Source organism: Nuphar pumila, chromosome 12 (genome assembly GCF_984573655.1).
Source record: "Nuphar pumila chromosome 12, dmNupPumi1.hap1.1, whole genome shotgun sequence".
In the NCBI taxonomy this organism is placed as follows: domain Eukaryota; kingdom Viridiplantae; phylum Streptophyta; class Magnoliopsida; order Nymphaeales; family Nymphaeaceae; genus Nuphar; species Nuphar pumila.
This window is the reverse complement of record NC_143260.1, coordinates 29,342,875-29,364,100: the sequence shown is the minus strand read 5'-3', so window position 1 is coordinate 29,364,100 and position 21,226 is coordinate 29,342,875. Positions and strand designations below refer to the sequence as shown.

Genomic DNA, 21,226 nt, shown 5'->3' with positions numbered 1-21,226 from the left:
ATTAAAAAATGAAATATATATCAAATGAACGTCAAAAATACCTTTTTAAATGATGATCTAAACAAAGAAGTCTATATGGATGCTCTTCAGGAATGAATGTTTCTAAAGGAAAAGTTCTTCGCTTACAAAACACCCTTTATAGATTTAAACAAGCTCCCAAGGCTTGGTATGATCATTTTAACAATTTAATGATAACAAATGAATTTATCTCTTGTTATACGACAGTGCTTTGTTTGTCAAGATATCTGATGCAGAAATTGTAATCTTGTTATTATATGTTGATGACATGTTGATTACAGGTGATGATGCCAAAGGAATCAAGAGTATTAAATCCACATTAACAACAAAATTTGAAATGTTAGACTTAGGTTTTCTGACATATTTTTTGGGTATTGAAGTTGTCTATTCTCATAGGAGTTATTTTTTGTCTCAAACTAAACTTGTTTGTCAAGTCATTGACAGGTCAAAAATTACATATGACAAAATTTGTGAAACTCCCGAAGAAGATTGATGATGGGATTCCTTTAGAAGATCCCACTCCTTACAGGCAACTTGTTGGATCATTAATGTATCTTAGCATTACCGGACCAGATATCTCTCATGCAGTATATGTTGTTAGTCAATTTCAACATGCCCCTACATCAGTGCATATGAACGTTATTCTCTTAATTATCAGATATATAAAGGAAACCATAAATAAGGAAGTATTTTTATCTTCATCTTCTGAATTAAATTTAATTGCTTATACTCACTCCGATTGGGGAGGTGACCCAAATAACCGTCACTTCACCACTGATTTTTGTATTTTTTTAGGTGAATAATTAGTCTCTTGGAGATGCAAGAAACAACAGAAGGTGTCTCTATCTTCTATCGAGGCTGAGTACCGAGCCATGACAACTACAACCATGAAAATTGTGTGGATTCGGCGATTGTTGGAAGATATGGGGGTTCATGTCCTAAGTCCTACAAAGCTATGTTGTGATAACAAAAGTGCAATATATATTGCCAAGAATCACACGTTTCATGAGTGCATGAAGCATATCGAGATGGACTGCCACTATGTTAGAGAAAAATACTTGAAGAAAGTTATTGATCTCCCTTATGTGACATCAAAATATCAACTGGCTGACTTCTTTGCTAAGACACTCTGTTCACCTAGATTCAATTTTCTTCTTGGCAAACTTTCTGTCATCACACCGTAAGTTTGAGGGAGGATATTAAAATGTATCACATATATATATATATATATATATATATATATATATATATTTGGCGATTGTTGGAAGATATGGGGGTTCATGTCCTAAGTCCTACAAAGCTATGTTGTGATAACAAAAGTGCAATATATATTGCCAAGAATCACACGTTTCATGAGTGCATGAAGCATATCGAGATGGACTGTCACTATGTTAGAGAAGAATACCTGAAGAAAGTTACTGATCTCCCTTATGTGACATTAGAATAGCAACTGGCTAACTTCTTTGCTAAGACATTCAATTTTCTTCTTGGCAAACTTTCGGTCATCACACCGTAAGTTTGAGGGAGGATATTAAAATGTATCACATATATTATATATATATATGTATCTATATATATTATATATAATTTTTGTAATACCTTTTAAGGGTAAAACTGACATTTCTACCTTTTACGCATATTCTCCTTGGAATATGATTGTACTTTTTCTTTTATTTTCCTTTTATTTTTCATTTCTTTCTAGCCTTGGGGGTCCCACATATAGACGTTGGAGCCCCTCCAACGGTTGTGACCGTTGGAGGGGCTCCAACGTCTATATGGAGGCCCTCCAAGGTCTCCATGTCATGTATTATAAATAGGGGCCCTATTGTTTTCTTTAAGCTTTGAGTCAAAGCTCTCTACTATTCAATAAACATTCTATTTTTTTTATGCCTTTGTGCATTGGTGATTTCTTGTATGTATTGTGCCTTTGAGCACACTTATTTCAAGTGTTCTTCTTGTGCCTTTGTGCACACATTATACGATTGAGCATTTAGTGCTTTTTATGCACTTTGTCTCTTTAAAGACATTTTCACAGGCACCACCTTCTCGATTGGTGACTAGTTGGAAAATTGTTGAAGTGCTAAAAAAGAAAAACTTAAGGAAAAAAATAAAAAGCTAAAATAAATGCTGCTGACCATTTTCTGATGGGGAATGACTGGGGTGGTACAGTCTGGCAAAGGTGGCACCAATCTGGCCATTTCCTGGCAATAAGCCGGTGAGTGGCTAGAAAATGGCTGGAGGGCAAAGGCGAAAAAGAGAAAAAACTAAAAAAAAGAAAAGAAAAGTTATTAGGCCATTTTCTTGTTAGCCACTGGTTGTGAAATGGCTGGGGTGGCACCAACCCGGATATTTCCCGATTGGTGACTAGCTGGAAAATGGTCAAATAGCAAAAACTAAAAAAATAAAAAAACTCCCAAAAAAGAAGAGCTAGCTGATTATTTTTCGGCTAGCTATTGTCTAGGAAATGGTCCAGTTTGGTGCCACCCGATAAGGGCGATACCATCATCACCATTTTTCGACTGGTGATTGGTTGGAAAATAGCTGGAGAACAAAAACAAAAAAAATACTGAAAAAAAAGAAAAATTGCCAGCAAAAGAAAGGATGTTTTTTGACAATTTTGGCAGGAAAAATGGCTGGCTGGTACTGTCGACAGCCATTTTCTGACTGGTGATTGGTCGGAAATGGCAGGTGTATGATATAGTTCAAACGTGGAAAGGGGTTAGGAGGGGACGAGGGGGGGGGGGGGGGGTGCGCGCGGCACAGGGGTAGGTGGAGTCTTTCAAAACTTGATTTAAACCAAGTTTTGCCAAACTTGTTTTTCATGAAAACCAGGTTTGGTGTCTTCGGTTTCCATGTGAAAACCAGTTTTTAAACATGGTTTTGAGCTATGTCACATGGACTCTTCTAACAGGGCACCGCACCCGCACCCAGGTGGGTGCAACACTTGGACACAACTTCTTTGTGTTAGGTGAAGTCAACCACACTGAGGTCTATTTCTATCCAAAAGTAGATTCAGTTAACCTTAATCAAGTCCATTTTTATCTATATTATATATAAAATTTAAATACATAAATGCACACAAATACATGTAGTGTTAACTTAAAACTGTTAAAAATTATATATATATATCCTCCCCGCACCCAAGTTTTTTTAAAGTGCCGCATCCGCACCCACACCTATCTGACGTAGGTTTTGAGTGTCATCCAAACAGGGTCTTAGGGTGTGTTTGGCAGTAAAGAAAACAATGTTACAAATTTTGGTTAAAAGTGGCTGGACTTCCGAAAAAATTGCAAAAGGGGCTCTTGGAAAAATAAGTTTCAGGTGTACTGGTATCATGCAATCACATGATATAGGACCAATACTCTAATTTTTTAGGGTTGTATCCTATCAGATTGGAATTGATAGTCATGTGTCATTTCACGTCTTATGATACATACAGTTTTTTTATGACATTGGCCACCAATGTTGTCACAAATATCCCAAGTTTCTTGAGCTAAGATGAAATGAAATAGTGAAAAAGGTATGTCACAATTGGTCCATGAAATCTCCATTTTGATAAATAATTAAATATAAACTTGCCAAAACATCTCTTATTATTATAAGTGTATATGATGTATGTACTTGCTTTTTTAACAGGTTGATTATCAAAACAATCAGTAAACACTGGTATTAAGCCATGCATATATATGGGTAAATTATGCATAGATTAAAGGGCTACCAGTAAGGTTGTATTTGTCTTGGGTATCCTGCTAATATATATATATATATATATATATATATATATATATATATATATATATATATATATATATATATATATATATATATATATATATATATATATATTCTGTGTATGTAAATTGAAATACCCATCAGGGGTATTTCAGTCATTTCAACTATGTAATAGGTGTCAGTTCTCTAGGGACTGACTTGTCTTTTTAATTTTTTTTTCTTCTTTTTGTTTTGTACTTTAAAGCTGTTTGAGGCTGGTCCAACTAGGGCTGGTCCAATGGCTAGTTGGGCCAGCCCCCTTGTGTCTTGGAGTCCCTATTTAAGGTACTCCCTCTCTTGTATGTACTGAATGCTTTCTTAAGCATTTTATGAATCTGATTTATATTTTTTTCTTTTGTTTTGGCCCTTAGTGATTATTGTATGCATGCATTGTGCTATTGAGGTTATTCTTCCTTTGTGATTGTATTGTTCCTTGGTGGAATAGTGTCTCTGCACTCTCTTTGTGTTCTCTTTTGTATTTCTGCTTGTTTCATTACATGGTATCAGAGCTTAACGCTTTTGAGATTGTATAAAAAGACAAGGACCCAAAACTAACCCTCGCAAATGCAGATTTTTTTTTAAACAATTGCGAAAAACCTCCCAATGACCAGGGGCACATTATAGATTTAATATTCACAACCCATCAACCATTTCAGACATAGAATAAATTTAAACCATGAACTGAAATTCATTTATTTAATCAAATATTGTCAATAAAGTTCATAAACTAAAAAAATCAACTCTAGCTAATCCTATGCACATCAGAACCCAAGCCATTGGACCATAAACCTCAAGTCCTCCAACCAGCCAATCTCCTCATCACGGAGTTTCGGTGCTTGAAAAACACTTTTAGAAAACAGGTAAGAACCGAAGTTCTCGTACAAGACCCTCTCAATTTTCAACAGTAAGGAAATAACATAAATTAAATCAAGCATAGACTTAAGAGGAATCACCAGTAATATATTATCAGAACAACTTACCATCTAAGTAGTTTAAGAAAGCAAACCACAATTTCATGCTAAATCAATCATTTAGGAATGCATGAAATTAATGCTTAACATTTAGGTATGCATGAATTAATGCAACATGCATAAATAACTTTTTAAGTTAATTTATTAGAATTGCTTTTGCATGCATGTCCTTATTTAATGCACACAAATTTAATTTTTACTTTGTTACAAATCCGCAGATACTTAAAACGGGCAAAGTTCCTGAGGTTTAAAGCAGTTCTCAGTCGTATCTTAATATACAATTTGTATTTTAATTACTGAGTTATACACTTGTTCCTCGACCGATATCAGAAATCATCACCATCTATCGAAACATTAGGAATCATCACCTATTGTTAGGACTATAATGAAATGGTGGTCTTCCACAAAAGCACAAAAGTTCACAATAGGTGTCTATTGAAGACACTACAAGCACAACCCACAAAAGGGTATAAATGAAAGAACACAAGATAAAATAATAAACTTTTATTTCTTATGAAAAATGCTTAAGAAGCATTGAATTACAAAAAAGATGAGATATTTATATAAGAATAGAGAGAGGGTAGATCTTCTCAAAAGAGTCGTTGGACCTAGTCCAACGGCTCTATTTATATTAGACTAAGTCCAACGACTATTTCTCTAGTCAAGATTTAATGTGATCTTGACTAGATAAATAGTCTAGTTCAAAATAAACTAGACAAAAATAAAAATAAAAGAAATGAAGAAAAATAAAAATTAAAATAAAAAATATATTATTATATTATATTTTTATATTTTAACACTCCTCAAATTACGGTACAATGAGTGAAAGTTTGTTTAAGAGAAAATGATATCTAAAAGCAGTAAGACGTTTGGTGAAGAAGTCTGCTTATTGATATTCTGATGTAATATATGACAGATCGATGGTTCCATGCAGATACTCCTCTCTGACATAGTGAGAGTCCATTTTAATATATTTAGTGCATTCATGAAACGTTCGATTGTTGGCAATATAAATCGCACTCTTGTTGTCACAGCACATGCGTGAAGCTTGTGTCACTTAAACTCTTATGTCAGCTGTCAGACATTTGAGCCAAACTACTTCCATTGTCGTGGTGACCATGGCTTGGTATTCAGCTTCAGTGGACGAAAGAGATACATTCTGCTGCTTTTTGCACTGCCATGAAATCAGGGACTCACCTAAGAAAACACAAAAACCAGTGGTTGAGTACTTGTTATTGAAATCACCTCCCCAGTCAACATCAGTATAAGCAATTAAATCTAATGAAGATGAAACAAAAAAGAAGAGGCTTCGTAAAAGGGAGGACTTTATGTATCTAATAATATGCAAAACTGTTCCCATGTGAACAGAAGTGAGAGCGTGCTGAATCTGGCTAGCTGTGTGTACGTGTGCTATATCAGGTTTAGTAATGAAAAGATAAAAAAATGCTCCAACAAGCTGTCTGTAAGGAGTTAAATCATCAAGCAGTTCTCCATCATCGATTCTCATTTTGATGTTGACAACTTATGGAGTATCCACTTTCTTATCATTTGTAATTTTAGACCTGTAAACAATATCAAAAGTAAATTTAGATTGAGATAATAAATACCCACGAGGAGAATAAACAACTTCAATTCCTAAGAAATATTTTAATAAAACTAATTCCATCATTTCAAAATGAGTTTTAAGAAGCTTTTTAATATTTTCAACTTCATGTTTGTCACCTCCGGTGATGATCATGTCATCCACGTAGAGAAGAAAAATAATAATTCCTATATCAGAATTCTTAAGAAACAAAGCAGTGTCAGTCAAACAAGATCGAAAACCAATATCAAGCATAACATGATTAAACCTGTCATACCAAGCTTTTGGTGCACGTTTAAGACCATAAAGAGCTTTTTTTAAATAAAGAGTTTTACCTTTAGGGATACTAATATCAGGTGGGGCTTACATATAAACTTCTTCAATTAAATTTTCATTGAGAAAAACATTTTTTGACATCCATTTGAAATATGAGTCATTTTCTAATAGAGGTTAAAGTTATTAATGTCCTAACAGTGGTCATTCGGGCAACTGGAACAAATGTTTCTTCATAATCGATGTCATACTCTTGGGCATACCCCTTGGCTACTAATCTGACTTTATACCTTTCAAGAGTTCCATTACTCTTGGTTTTAACTTTGTAAACCCATCGACAACCTATAGGTTTTTTGCCTAGAGGAATATCTTGAATAGTACAAGTGTTAGCCTTTTTTAATGCTTTCAATTTTGCCTTTATGGTTTCTACCCATTTTCTATGGTTTTTGGCTTGAGAATAAGATGCTGGTTCTATATATGATTGTATTAATGCAATAAATGCCTTATATGTGGGTGAAAAAGATTTGTAGGACACAATTTTTTCAGGAGATCTAGAAATTCTGGATGACCTTCTGGTTTGCACTTCAGAGTATTTTTCTAATGCACATGGAAGATTGGATTTTGTACGTCTTAAATATTGTAGATTAACGTCCCTATGAGTTTGTTCTTCATTATCAACATTATGTCCAGAATCAATAGTACCTTGATCATTGTCTAAATCGTATTCATGATCACATTCATTAGATTTTAAAGTCAAATCTATCAAAAAAGAATATTCGGTTATTTCCTTGGGCTTTTCAAATTTAAAGAAACTTTCTTTTTCCAAGAAGGTTACATTTCTTGATACATACAATTTTTCATTTTGAAAATCAAAACACCTATAGCCTTTTTTATTATCTGCATAACCTAAGAAGGCACAGGACATAGCACGTGAGGAAAGTTTATCATTTTTGTTGGTGAAAAAAAAATATTTGCATCCAAAGACTCTTAATCTAGAATAATTAGGAGATAAGTTAACAAATTTCTCAATTAGAGTTATATTTTTCAAAGAAGAAGATGACATTTGATTAATGAGATAGGTAGCAGTTAGGGTAGTTTCTGCCCAAAAACCTTTTGGAACTTGATTTGCTATTAATAAAGTCTTAGTGGTTTCCATAATGTGTCGTTGTTTTCGTTCGGCTAGATCATTTTGTTATGGTATGTGTCGACAAGATCTTTGATGTGTGATGTCATGTAAATTGAGATAATCTTTAAATTCTTTGAACATAAATTCTCCTCCCGAATCAGTGCGAAAAATGAAAATATCATTTTGAAATTTATTTTTAGCCATTTTGTAAAATATTTGAAAGTGAAAAAACCTCAGATTTATGCTTAAGTAAATCCAATTGTACCTAGAAAAGTCATCGACAAAAAATACATAATATGCATATCCACTTTTTGATATGATCGGTGCAGGACCCTAAATATTCGAATGTATTAACTCAAGTGGTTTAGAAGAAACAAAAGTTCTATCATAAATTGGTAACCTTTTTATTTTACCAAGAATACAATCTTTACAAGTAAAACTTTCATAATTACAAAATTTTCCTAAACTTGAAAAATATTGGATTTTAGACATATGAGGATGGCCAAGTCTTTTGTGCCATAGATCCAATTCTAGTTTCTGAACATTATAACAAAAAACATTTTTGGGCAATTCCAAAAAATCCATATAATAGAGTCATCTTTCTATATGGCCTTCTTCCCCAATCAGCTTCGTTGACTGACGATCTTGTACCCAACAACCATGAGAAGAGAATGAGATATTACACCCATAATTAGATATTTGAGAAACAAATAAAAGATTTAGATTTAGTTTTGAAATATATCTAACTTCTTGAATAAAGATTTTTTTTTTTTTTTGAAGATTTTCAAAATTTTCTATTCATTTAATTTCAAGAGATGTACCATCGGCTGTAAAAACTTTTGACATACTTGAGTTATTGTTAAGACATTCAGACAAACTATTGATATTTGAGATCATATGAAAAGAAGCACCAAAGTCAAGAAGCTAAGGAAAGTTACTTGGATCGGAGAAGGATGAAACAACTGCACTGGTTGAGGCTTCAGTTGAGGAGGATGCTCTTTTGAGAAGAGGTTGAAGGATCTTCATTAATTGAGCCATAGATACAGGTGCATCTTGGTTGATTTGATCTTTTGATTTCGAACCAACAAATGCAACTTTCTTTTCTTTTCTTCTCTTTAACTTAGGGCATTGAGGCCTATAGTGCCCCTATTTATGACAATGGTGGCAAATAACTTTTCTTTTGTCAAAATCATTATTTTGTCTACCAAAGTGAGGTGGCTTATAAGTACGTACTTATTTTTCCGGTCTAGATATAGCTAGAACGGAATCGTCTTCATGCTTTGGAGTATTCTTTTTTAGTGTATTTTCCTCCGTAGTTAGTTCCTCTATAGTATCAATGATAGAAGGAACCTTTTCTCGATATAAGAGAACCAATTTGGTAGTTTTAAATTTTGGCCTTAAACCATTTATAAATTGATAAAAGTGTTTCATATCGAGTTGCTTTTGGCGAAGCTCGATGTCTTCGGAACAATGCCATTTTGGCTCAAGAAGGGTCAACTCTTTTTAAAGTTCGGATAACTCATTGTAGTATTCCCTTATACTTTTCTCTTTTTGAGTCAAAGTCTGAACTTTGTCTTGCAAATTGCACACATGTGCAATATCTTTAAGAAAATACATATTCCTAAGATATTCCCAAGCTTTATCAACATACTCAAATTTGGCTAGACTAGAGCATTTCTTGATGTCAACACTATTAATTAGCCATGACATAATTTTGGGCTGCCCTATCCTTCATTCTTTCCATTTTTTCTCATAGGTAGCGAAAGCTTTATTTTTCTCTCCTTCAGTGAGAGGTACTTCTTTCTCATTCTCAATTTTTTTACGACTAGTTTTGGTTTCGAATCGAAACCATCTAGTATACCCCACAACCCTTTTTCTTAAATGTGATGCTTCATGATTGAAGCCCACATCACATAGTTGGTGTCATTTAATTTTATGAGCATGATGGTGACTTTATCATTGTCATCCATATTTTAAAGGGTGAGAAAAGAAAGAAAAAAATAGATTAGAAGAGAGAGAAAAAGAAAAAGAAGAAGAAAGGAAGAGAAAAAAAGTATAATCACGAATTTGTGTAGCCACTCTATCCTCCAAACGTCTTCTTTCTTCAATGAGAGTTGCACAAAAATCACTTGAATCACGAACAAGATCATGAATCGCCTTTTGCTAGGCACAAAAAATGAGGTGAAAACTCTCCAAGATCTAGAAGCTTCCAAGCTCTGATACCAAGTAATGAAATTGTGGTTTTTCACAAAAGCACAAAAGTTCATAATAGGTGTCTATTGGAGACACTACAAGCACAACCCATAAAAGGGTATAAATGGAAGAACACAAGATAAAATAATAAACTTTTATTTCTTATGAAAAATGCTTAAGAAGAATTAAATTACAAAGGAAAGGGGATCACCCCTATTCATATAATAATAGAGAGGGGAGAAAAGCTCTTTTCTAGTCAAGATCTAATGTGATCTTGATTAGATAAATAGACTAGTTCAAAATGAACTAGACGAAAATAAAAATAAAAAATAAAGAAAAAAAATAAAGAAAAAAAATAAAAATAAAAAATATATTATTATATTATATTTTTAACAAGGACATCAATGAAATCATCATCCATTGATATCATTGTCTTGGTATACCAATAACTATAGTTGAGTCAACAACACCACCCTCAGGGAAAGTGGCTGAAAGTTTTCTACAACCGTAGTCGGGAACATGAACCACTCATCACTTTGATTAGGATTATCTCTCACCAATATGCATCAGTATAATCCATTAAATCTAAAGAAGAGGATAAAAATAACACTTTAGTTATAGAAATTTTGATATATCTGACATTTTGCAGAACACTCATATGCACCGTAGATGGGGCATGCTGAAATTGATTGGTTGAATGTACTCTATGAACAATGTCTGGTCTTATAATGGATAAGTAGGTCAACGATCCAATCAACTGCCGATATGGAGTTGGATCTTTAAGAGGAGTTTCATCTTCCAATCTTAATTTTGCATTTACAACTTGCTGCGTATCCACTTTTTTATCATAAAAAATTTCACATTTGACAACAATATCTGCAGCCAACTTCATTTGAGACAAGATATATCCTCTAGGTAAATAAGCCACTTTAATACCTAAGAAATATATAAGAAAACCAAGGTCAGACATATCAAAATGTTTTTTGAGGATATTTTTAATTTCTTTCATATGTATTTTTAAGTAAAGACATTTTAAGCACTTTAAATTATACGGACTTGGGTTTGGGCTTCGAGTATTCTACGCCCAAAGCTGAACTTGAACCTGGCTGCACGTTCTCTTGGTGTCTTTGGATCTACCAAATATGTGAACCATTGACAGCCCTAGCCACCAGAATATGTATAAGCATGTAAGAACAATCATGTACCACAAACCTAGATTTTGTTGTAAGGTCAATTTTGCTATTGGCTTTTTGGCCTAATATACTGATGGGCCAAGAGATCCATTCAACCACTCCTAGCAAAAAATTTAAACTAACAGTAACTATTGCCCTTTATATGGTTCTATATTTGGATAGTGCTTATCCATAAACGAGTGGTCACTCTTACATTCATTGATCATATTGTTTGGTGTTTGAGCTATATGATTATTATCACAAACATACTTTTATAGGTAACCAATGCAGCTGCTTATCTATTCTTGGACACAAGGATAAATTATAACTTCTTGTCAGTTTGCTATCGCAGTTTTTAAAACTATAAGGAACAATATAGGTTTTTCCTTCATGCTGTATTATTCTCATAATTCATCATTTTTTCATAAGTTATTATCATTATAAAAGGTGTAGTGCTTATTAAGTCTTGTTGTTGCCTTTGGGTTGATTTAGAAACTGTGAATGAGGCCATCACTTCATACAATATGGAAGAGCCAACAATGGAAGAAAAACTTGCAAGTTTAGACTTAAAAGATGGTTCCAAGATGAACATGTCATCCATTGAAAAGCCTCCAAATGATCCACTCCCTAGTGCAGATTCTGTTGGTGTTTTGCTTCAACAAGCACTTAATGCTGATGATCGGGCTCTTTTATTGGAGTGCTTTTACACACGAGATGAAAAGGTTTGCCGTCAAGCTCCAAAGTATTAGGATTTGTTGGGAGTTTCACTGGCATACTTTTGTTTTTTGTTGGATCTAACTATTCTTTGATAATTTGCTCTGCATGTTCCCATGTCAAATATGTAAAGCATGACCGTAAGCATCATGCATGGGCAAAGTGTTCATTGTTGTGGGCATTGGAATGAAGCATTATTTTGTGCCAAATTGTTAAACTTCTAGTTATTTGTTCATGAGGCAAATATTTGTGTACATTATTCACTGGAATTAGAGTGTTTCAGTTGCATACTTCCTATGCTTATGGTTTATTTTGTGCATAGACAGCATGACTATTTTAACTGTGGCACATTACATTGATTCTCCATGAGATGATATTGTGAATTCATATAGTCAAAACTTTCAGACTTGAACCAGTTTCCTTTTAGGAGACCGTACTCTGTTGTATGTGATGACACCTTCTCACCTCTTTTGTTTTATTATGTAGAAGTGTAACTGGTATGTCTTGCAATATGTATTTTTATAAAGGGTATATTGGTAAATTTTCCAAGCCCTGATAATATATAATAAAGAAAAGTCTCCCACGTGAACCATTGAGTAATGTAGGATGACTTTTTTTGCCAACGATTCCCTCTCGTCCTCTCATCTTTTTTTCTTCTCTCGCTCAATATTTCAGAAGATGTTTGTCCTCCACCACCACGAAAGTCGAAGAAGAAAATTCCCAAACGAAACTAAGAAGAAAATTAGGAAGGAGATGTTGGAGATTTTACCCAGGAAAGAGATCAAAGGAGTATTAGGATCTTAATTTTGGAGACTAAGAGGATTTTTATGTTAATAACTTTACAGATTTCCATTTGTGGTAATTCACTGGCATGCTTATAGTTCAACTTTGGTATCTGTAATTTACTTAATTATTTGTTAGCTAAATGGCTTTTGCAGGCATGCTATAATGTAAATATGACTCCCTGTTGAATATGAAATTTGGCTATATCTATTGTTGACTTCATGTGCTGTTGATTGCTTATGACAGATCTATCCATGTTAGTTTACTTCTGACCTTAGTTTTGTTTATGTTTGATTCTTATGTCTTTTGAGGTCAAAATATTTTTGTTAAAATAGTTTTGAATTCTTCCCTTTCTTATGCCACTCTTGATTTTATCATTCTTTAAAACTTTTCTTGTCTCTTTTGATACAAAATTACAAACCCTTTTGCATATTTTATGATATACGCTACGATACAGTTCTTTTGTCTGTTAGGCCTTTGTGATATAAAATATCATTTATTTTTTTCATTATTTCTGTTAGGTGGTGAAGCCATAGCATGTCTTCCTGATAAATCAGCTGCTGATGTCTATGCCAGCCCCATAATCCATGATCCAAGAGAATCTTAGAAAAATGTCATTCAAATGTGTATTCTCATCTTCATTTTATTCAAACATTGTTAATAATATTTGTTGTTTATGCATTTAGATGTTTGTATATTAGATAGTAAGATTGTAAGGGCACCATGATGTTGCCAACTTTTTACTATGATCGCACATGAGTTGCATTTAGAAGTTGGGATTCTTGTAGTGGCAGAATACAAAGTGTTTACAGTGTTTTACTTGGTTTTCTTATACATATATGGTTTTTATGCCTACTTTGTATTTTTCTTTGACTTTTGACATGTACCTTTTCCCTGTTCCCAAGAAACTGCAAGCCGTCATGTTTAATGGTGTTGCATATGCTTTTCCTGTTCAATAATGTTGAATTATTATGAACATTGAAAACATCTGTATAAATGGGATCATTTCAAAAGAATAGAGATATGTTTGTGCACTAGATTAAGAAGTGTTTTCCATTCAGTTCATCAGTAAATGATTCCGTGTCATTAGTTTACATGATTCTGACTTCGAACCATATGCTTCCTATTATAAATAAATAGAAGATGTAAAACAGGTGTTCTACATTTTGCAGTGGTTTTGCAACCATTTTCTTAAAAACAGTCAATGTTAAAGCCTATTGAGTATTTTCCCCCCTTACTATCAGTTAGTGCTTCCATTTAAAATGCATTATTTATGATTTAATCTGAAGATTGAATCAAATTTTGTTTGTAGCAATTTGCTACTCTGTTTTATCTTTATTTTTCAATTTATGACCTTTTCATTTACTCTACTTGCAGGTTATTAGGAACTCGATCTCTTTGCTGAATCCATCAAATGCTCTCAAGCTTTTGAATTGCATAATATCTATAATCCAATCAAGGTCAGAATTCTAGGCAATCAACTGTTTTCCATGAGAATTTTTTTACATTAATTAACCAGTAAACTTGGTTAAACTAAGGTAAAGTAGGTTGGATACACATTTTTTTAATAACTAATTTTGAAATACGGGATTTCTTGGGCATATACTTGAATAAGGAAAAAAAGGTTGGGCATGTTTTTGTAGATAACCCTGATAATAATACATCTAAGCTCTTCCTGTAATTCCTGGGATGTGCTCATGCTGATGTAGGGGTTTCTCACCATATTAGGAAGGTGAGTGACGTGTTTTGAATGCAGAAGTAGAAAATTAAAATAAAGAAATAAAAAAATTGGAAGTAAAAAAATTAACTAATATCACTCTCCAAAAAAAGGAAAGAACTAACTAATATCAAAGTGAGAAAGGAAGATAAGATGGATGGATTTCTCTCTCTCTCTCTCTTGGAACTCTTTTTGGTCCTATCTCTTATCCACATAAAAAACAGCTCCAAACCCCAATATAGTAGAAACTTCAGAAACCATAAGGAAGAAAGGAAAAAAAAGAAAAAAGATATAACATCTTTCTTCAAGCGTCCTTGCACACTGCACCTGCATGTGCATCAACACTAGACCAAAACAATGATGTGAAGAAGCGGCACAAATTTAAAGGATAGAAAATCATAATGGATACTTCTGTTACTTGAGTATTTTGTTTTATCTTAATGAAGAAAGAATATTGGTGATTGATTTCCTTTGGCAGGATAAAGTGAGTTCAACACATAGTCCAATTGCTTTTGGAAATCTAGGTCCACATTTGTCTATCTTATGCTATGTCACATGGGTGCGGGTGCAGCGATGCGGCACTTTAAAAAAACTTGGGTGCGGGAGGTTATATATATAATTATATATTATATATAATTATATATTATATATAATTATATATTATATATATATAATTATATATTATATATATAATTTTTAAGTTTTAACAGTTAACAACAATAACACTAATGAAATAAAAAACAATTATCATAACTGTTTATTTATTTTTTTGTCATAATAAAAAGGCAACATTTTCACTAAACAAAATATTAATCATCTAAGAGTACAATTTATTCAATTTATTGCTTAAATTGAATATCCCATGATTTTATCGTGACTTAAAATAAAAAGAATAACATACAGTGTTGTTTGCGTTGCAATTTTTATTTTAAAATGTCAGGCATTTAATGCAGACTGCCCCACTTGTGGGTCAGTAGATTAATCTACCACTCCCTTCGACATGACACTATTCCATGTCCAAAGAAACGTAATAGATTAGCTATTCTATATCTATAGTTCTCCTTATAATAAAGGAGGAAAGGCCATTAGTGGACAAAAATTCTTTTTTTTTTCAATAGGCAAGCGAGGGTTTAGGTGAACCCCTACCAGTTTATTATAACTGAAAAAACTTTACATCTATTTATCCTCCCATTGAGGTTGCCAGTCGGACTGGGTTTGATTCTTTCCAAAATTTCATCACCACTCTGTTAAAAATAAATTTGTATTCAAATACCCGATAAGGGTATTTTTGTCTTTTATCATATAGTACATTCCACTAGAGACTGAAATGTAATTTAGCATTGTAATAAATAACCTGCCCAACAGTCATATTATGACTGTTAGGCACAACAGTCATAATATGACTGTTGGACACAACAGTCAAAATATGATTGTTGGGAGGCAATCCAACTAGACATTGGACTGCCACCCAACAGTCATAATAATGACTGTTAGAAGGCAGTCCAAAGAGCTGGACTGCCTCCCATGTTATTACTCCCTTATTATTACTCAATGCTCTTAGAAGCGTTTGAGGGTTTTCTCTAGAGTTTTTTCCCATCTTATAGGCTTGTATGCCTCTTGTGATGTTTGATATTTTTATCTCTTTTGAGATTGTATTTGGTCCATTAGTGACCAACCTTGGTATTAGAGTTAGGCTCTTGAAAGAAAGAGAATCTCGTGAAGTGTTCTTCGATCATTGATCATTGATCATTGATCATTCCCTATCTTCTCTGTTCTAAACTCAAATATTCATTATGGTAGAAAGAGAGTCCGCCATCGTCATCGGCTATGAAAAATCATATCAAAGGAAAAAATTTGTGGGGTTTTGTTAGTGGTTCTACTAGTGAACCACAACTCAAATTGACTAGAAGAAAAAGAGATCAAGTCAAAGCCTTGTCCGAAAAAGAAAAAGAAGAAAAAGAAGAAAAATAAAAAGCCTTGAAAGAATACCAAAATAAATTGGAAGATTGGGAGGCAAGTAATGCACAAATACTCTCATGGTTTATGAATACCATGGAGTTCAAGATCGCCACCAATATCATCAAATTCAAGAAGGCATGTGACACATGAAGCTTTCTAAGAAGTACCTTTATCCAAAAGGATATGGCTAGACTTTATTATCTCCAAGACAAGGTACGTAATTCAAAACAAGGAGATAAAAGTGTAAGAGATTTTTACGGTATTTTATCTCCTATTTGGGATGAATTAGCCATGTTGGAACCAAAATAGAAAGGTTCGGCTATTGATACGAGAAAGACCCAAATCGAAAGAGAAAATCTTTTCTCCTTTCTTTATGGCCTTTGACCGAAATTTGAGCAAGTAAGATTTTCTTTACTTCATAGGACCACTTCTCCTTCTATAAGTGAGGCCCTTGCTCAAATTTGTCAAGAAGAGACAAGACTTGGAATGCACAAGTCTAATGATGAGGTTCGTGCCATGGCAAGACCCGAAAATTTTGTGAAAACATATAAACCACCTCACTTTGAGAAGAAGTTCAATGGGGAAGGACACAATGGAGGAGGATACAAAGGTAAAATTATTTGTCATCATTGTAAGGAACCCGAACATATAAGACCGGAATGTCCCAAATTTAAAAAGGTGTCCTCCTTAAGTGAAGAACCTCAAGAATCAAGAAAATGGAGCAACTTCAATAAATTAAATCTTGCTCAAATAACAGAAACCGTCTCACAACTTCTCAAGGCTACACCTTCTACATCCGAGGCTGCCATCTCTTCCTCGTCTCCTCCAGGTAAGACCTCTTGGATTCTATACTCGGGTGCTTCTTTCCACATTACTCATAATGAGTCTCTATTATCCGATTGCATTAAATCATATTTCTCATGTATGTCAACTACCGATGGTATCTCTTTAAAAGTCAAAAGCTTAGGAAACCTTGATGATATTTCAAAAAAAAATCTTTGTTTCAAAAGTGAGAGGCATTCCCAAACTGGATTTAAATCTTTTTTCGGTCTCTCAAATTGCTATGGTTGTAAAGTATTCTTCTCATCTAAGGCCTGTTTGGTGCATGATCTCTAATCAGGGAAGCTGATTGGGCAAGGTTATAGATGAGGAGACCTTTACTACATGGATTTTCTGTGTTTACCAAAATACTCGTTTTGTAATCATGTCAAAGACATTAATATAGATCTTTGGCATAAAATATTAGGACACCCAAGTATATCCAAATTATCTCTTTTTCCATTTTTGGAAAATTTTATAAAGATAAATTTTTTGTATATGAACACTATATACTTGGAAAAATGCAAATGATACCTTTTGGGTCTAGAACCTCGGTGACACATAAATTTTTTGAATTAGTGCATTCGGATGTGTGGGGTCCCGCTCTTGTTATGTCAAAAGGTGATTATTCGTACTATGTTATATTTATAGATGATTTTAGTAGACATACTTGGATTTACTTTCTAAAACTCAAATCAGAAGTTTTTTCATGTTTTAAAAACTTTCATAATCTAGTTAAAAATCAATTTAAAACAAACATTAAAGTCTTCCGCTCCGACTCTGGGGAAGACTTTAATGTTAGGACACCCAAGTATATCCAAATTATCTCTTTTTCCATTTTTGGAAAATTTTGTAAAGATAAAATTTTTGTATATGAACACTATATACTTGGAAAAATGCAAATGATACCTTTTGGGTCTAGAACCTCGGTGACACATAAATTTTTTGAATTAGTGCATTCGGATGTGTGGGGTTCCGCTCTTGTTATGTCAAAAGGTGATTATTCGTACTATGTTATATTTATAGATGATTTTAGTAGACATACTTGGATTTACTTTCTAAAACTCAAATCAAAAGTTTTTTCATGTTTTAAAAACTTTCATAATCTAGTTAAAAATCAATTTAAAACAAACATTAAAGTCTTCCGCTCCGACTCTGGGGAAGTGTTTCTTTCAAATGAATTTCAATTATATATAAAAAATCATGGAATTGTGCATAAAAAATCATGCCCTAAGACACCTCAACAAAATGAAAATTCTGAAAGAAAATATCATCACATCATTGAAACTACTAGAACCCTACTTATTTCAAAAGAAATTCCAAAGTAATTTTGGGCTGAAGCTGCCCTAACCGCAGTCTATCTAATAAATAGAATGCCTTCTCAAACTTTGGAAAACAAGTCTCCTATTGAAAAACTCTTTAAAATTTCTCCTGATTTAAAAAGGCTAAGGATATTTGGTTGTAAATGCTTCGTGCTTCTTGAAAAATATAACAAACTCTCTCCTAAAACCATAAAATGTGTCTTTCTTGGTTGTGTTGATAATAAAAAAGGATATCAATGTTATGATAAAACAAATGATAAACTCTATGTTTCTAGAAATGTTACCTTTCTAGAAAATGACATTGTATTTGATTTTGAAGTTCCTAAGGAAGAATTTGAGTATGCTTTCTTATTTAATTTGTTACCTAATAAAGGTATTAGTAATGATATTGAAACCTTCGAGTCTATTAATGACTCAAGTAGCGAACCATCTCAAGATCTTCTTCAATACTCTAGACGAAATACCGGGGAGCATCTATGTGTCCTTGACAAATATAATTAACTAACAAATACTGAAGAAACTAGTGTTAGAAGGTCAGAACGAACACATAGGCCTCCAAGTAGGTTTGTCTCATACAAATCCTTCTTACCAAACTACAGGGCATGTCTTCTAGCCATTCATTTCTATCATGAACCATCCGACTATAACGAGGCCAAAAATTTAAACGAATGGGTTGAAGCCATGAAAATTGAATTAGATGCATTACACAAGGCTTACACTTGGGCAATTCAACCTCTTCCTATCGAAAAGAAGACAATAAGGTGTAGATGGGTGTTTAAAATTAAAACAAAAAGTGACGGGTCTCTTGAGAGATATAAAGCAAGACTTGTTGCAAAATGATATTTTCAAGAATATGGTATAGATTATGAAGAAACATTTGCCCCAGTAGCTCGCATGACTACAATTAGAACTCTAGTTGCTATAACATGCATTAAAAAATGGCCGATATATCAGTTAGATGTTAAAAATACATTTTTGAATGAAAACTTAAATGAAGAAGTATACATAGATCCTCCCCCTGGTCTGTCTATTGAAGATGGCATGATCCTTCATCTTAAAAAAGCCCTATACGAGCTTAAACAAGCCCCTAAAGCATGGTATGATTGGTTCAGTGGTACGATATTAAAACTTGGATTTAAATCTTATTACACTGACACTGCTATTTTTGTGAGATCTACAGGTACCTCATTGATCATTATTCTTTTGTATGTGGATGATATGATCGTCACATGGAATGATCAAAAGGAAATTGAAGATATTAAAATTTTGCTTAAAAAATCCTTTGATATGACTGATCTTGGTTTTTTGAGATACTTTTTAGAAATTGAAGTAGCCTATGAAAAGAAGTGTTTTCTCTTGTTACGTGTCATGGATCTGTAGATCCAGAGCCGTGACATTCACTTCTCATTAATGGCATTGTGTAATATAATTTATTGTAATGAAGGTATTTTAGTACCCTAATTTTGTAATAGCATGTTAATATAAATGAGTATACACAGCAACCGACCCTAATGTAACTGGGTATCAGTTTTTCCCCAACTTCTCTCTCCCTTTCTCTATCTCTCTCTGTTTCTCAGCTCTCACGCGTGGAACGACCTGGAGATTGAAAACCAAACATGGTATCAGATTTGCCTTCCTTCTTCTCCCTACAGTTTCTGTCTTCCTTCCTTTTTTTTGTCCCTTGAACTTGATCAGATCTGACGTTAATCAGATCTGATCAAACTATCTTCCAACCTAATCTGAGTCAACTCAGAGAGGACTGAGTGACTCAGCCCATATTTTCGACCCCAAATCCTTTGTTGAAAATACCTTTTTCTTCGTTCTTCATTCTGTCATTAATACACCCTGTTTATCGTTCTTGATCACAGCGTGATCTAATCACGCAATTGGGGCCCTATTTTGATTCAGCTGCATCCTTGATCAGACCTGATCAAGCCGATACACTCTCATTCCTACTACTTTATCTCCTTTAGCTTGAAAGCATTGCGTCAATACCGAGTGGGAATTCATATTCAGAATTTTTTTGTGATTTTCATACCCAATATTCCATTTCCTATACAAATCAGAAATCTGATAGATATTCAATTTCTGTTTCAAATCAGCAATCTGATAGCCATTGATCTGAATTAGTTTCTGCAAAAAAAAAGGTTACAGAAACTGTAGGCAGATTGTGCTGAACACACTCTTAATTCTGTGAAACATGGATTCAATTCCTAGCCAGTCGGTTCTTTCCTCAAGTTTCCTCAGCCAACTCGTGTCTGAAAAATTAAATAATGGTAACTTCTTGACTTGGAAGAGGCAAATCATACCTTTCATTAGGAGTCAGGATCTTTCTGGACATCTGGATGGATCTATTCCAGTTCCTCCTGAATTCATATCACGAGAAGAAAGGGACAACAAAGGGGAATCCACTACAGTATATGTTAGGAATCCTGAATTTGTGGCTTGGATGAAAAGAGACCAAGCGCTAGTTGCTTATATTACATCTACACTGTCACAATAGGTACTTGTAGCCATTTCAGATGACTGTACTGCCATGCAACTTTGGAATAGACTTGTTCAAACATACTCACAGGTTTCTCAGGCCAGGATTATGTTTCTTAAAAGAGAATTTCAAATGTTAAGAAAGGATTCCATGACCATCATGGAATATTTGAACAAAATGAAGGTTATCACAGATCAACTAGCAGTTGTTGGAAGTACAGTAACTGATAAAGATTTGGTACAACAAACCCTCAGTGGATTGAGACACGAATATCATATGATTGTCACTTTCCTGTTATGTTTACCTGAGCTGCCCAACTTT

At 33.6% G+C, this 21,226-nt stretch overlaps 1 protein-coding gene across 1 annotated transcript in view; it reads left to right on the top strand.

Annotated features, from left to right (window-relative positions):
- Positions 1 to 21,226, top strand: part of LOC149820465 (uncharacterized) — a 50,096-nt gene that overhangs the window by 17,035 nt on the left and 11,835 nt on the right. The window contains exons 8-9 of the mRNA XM_089982678.1: positions 11,599 to 11,828; positions 13,981 to 14,063. Of these exons, the coding sequence (XP_089838804.1) occupies positions 11,599 to 11,828; positions 13,981 to 14,063 (313 nt within the window). The remainder of the gene's footprint in view (positions 1 to 11,598; positions 11,829 to 13,980; positions 14,064 to 21,226) is intronic.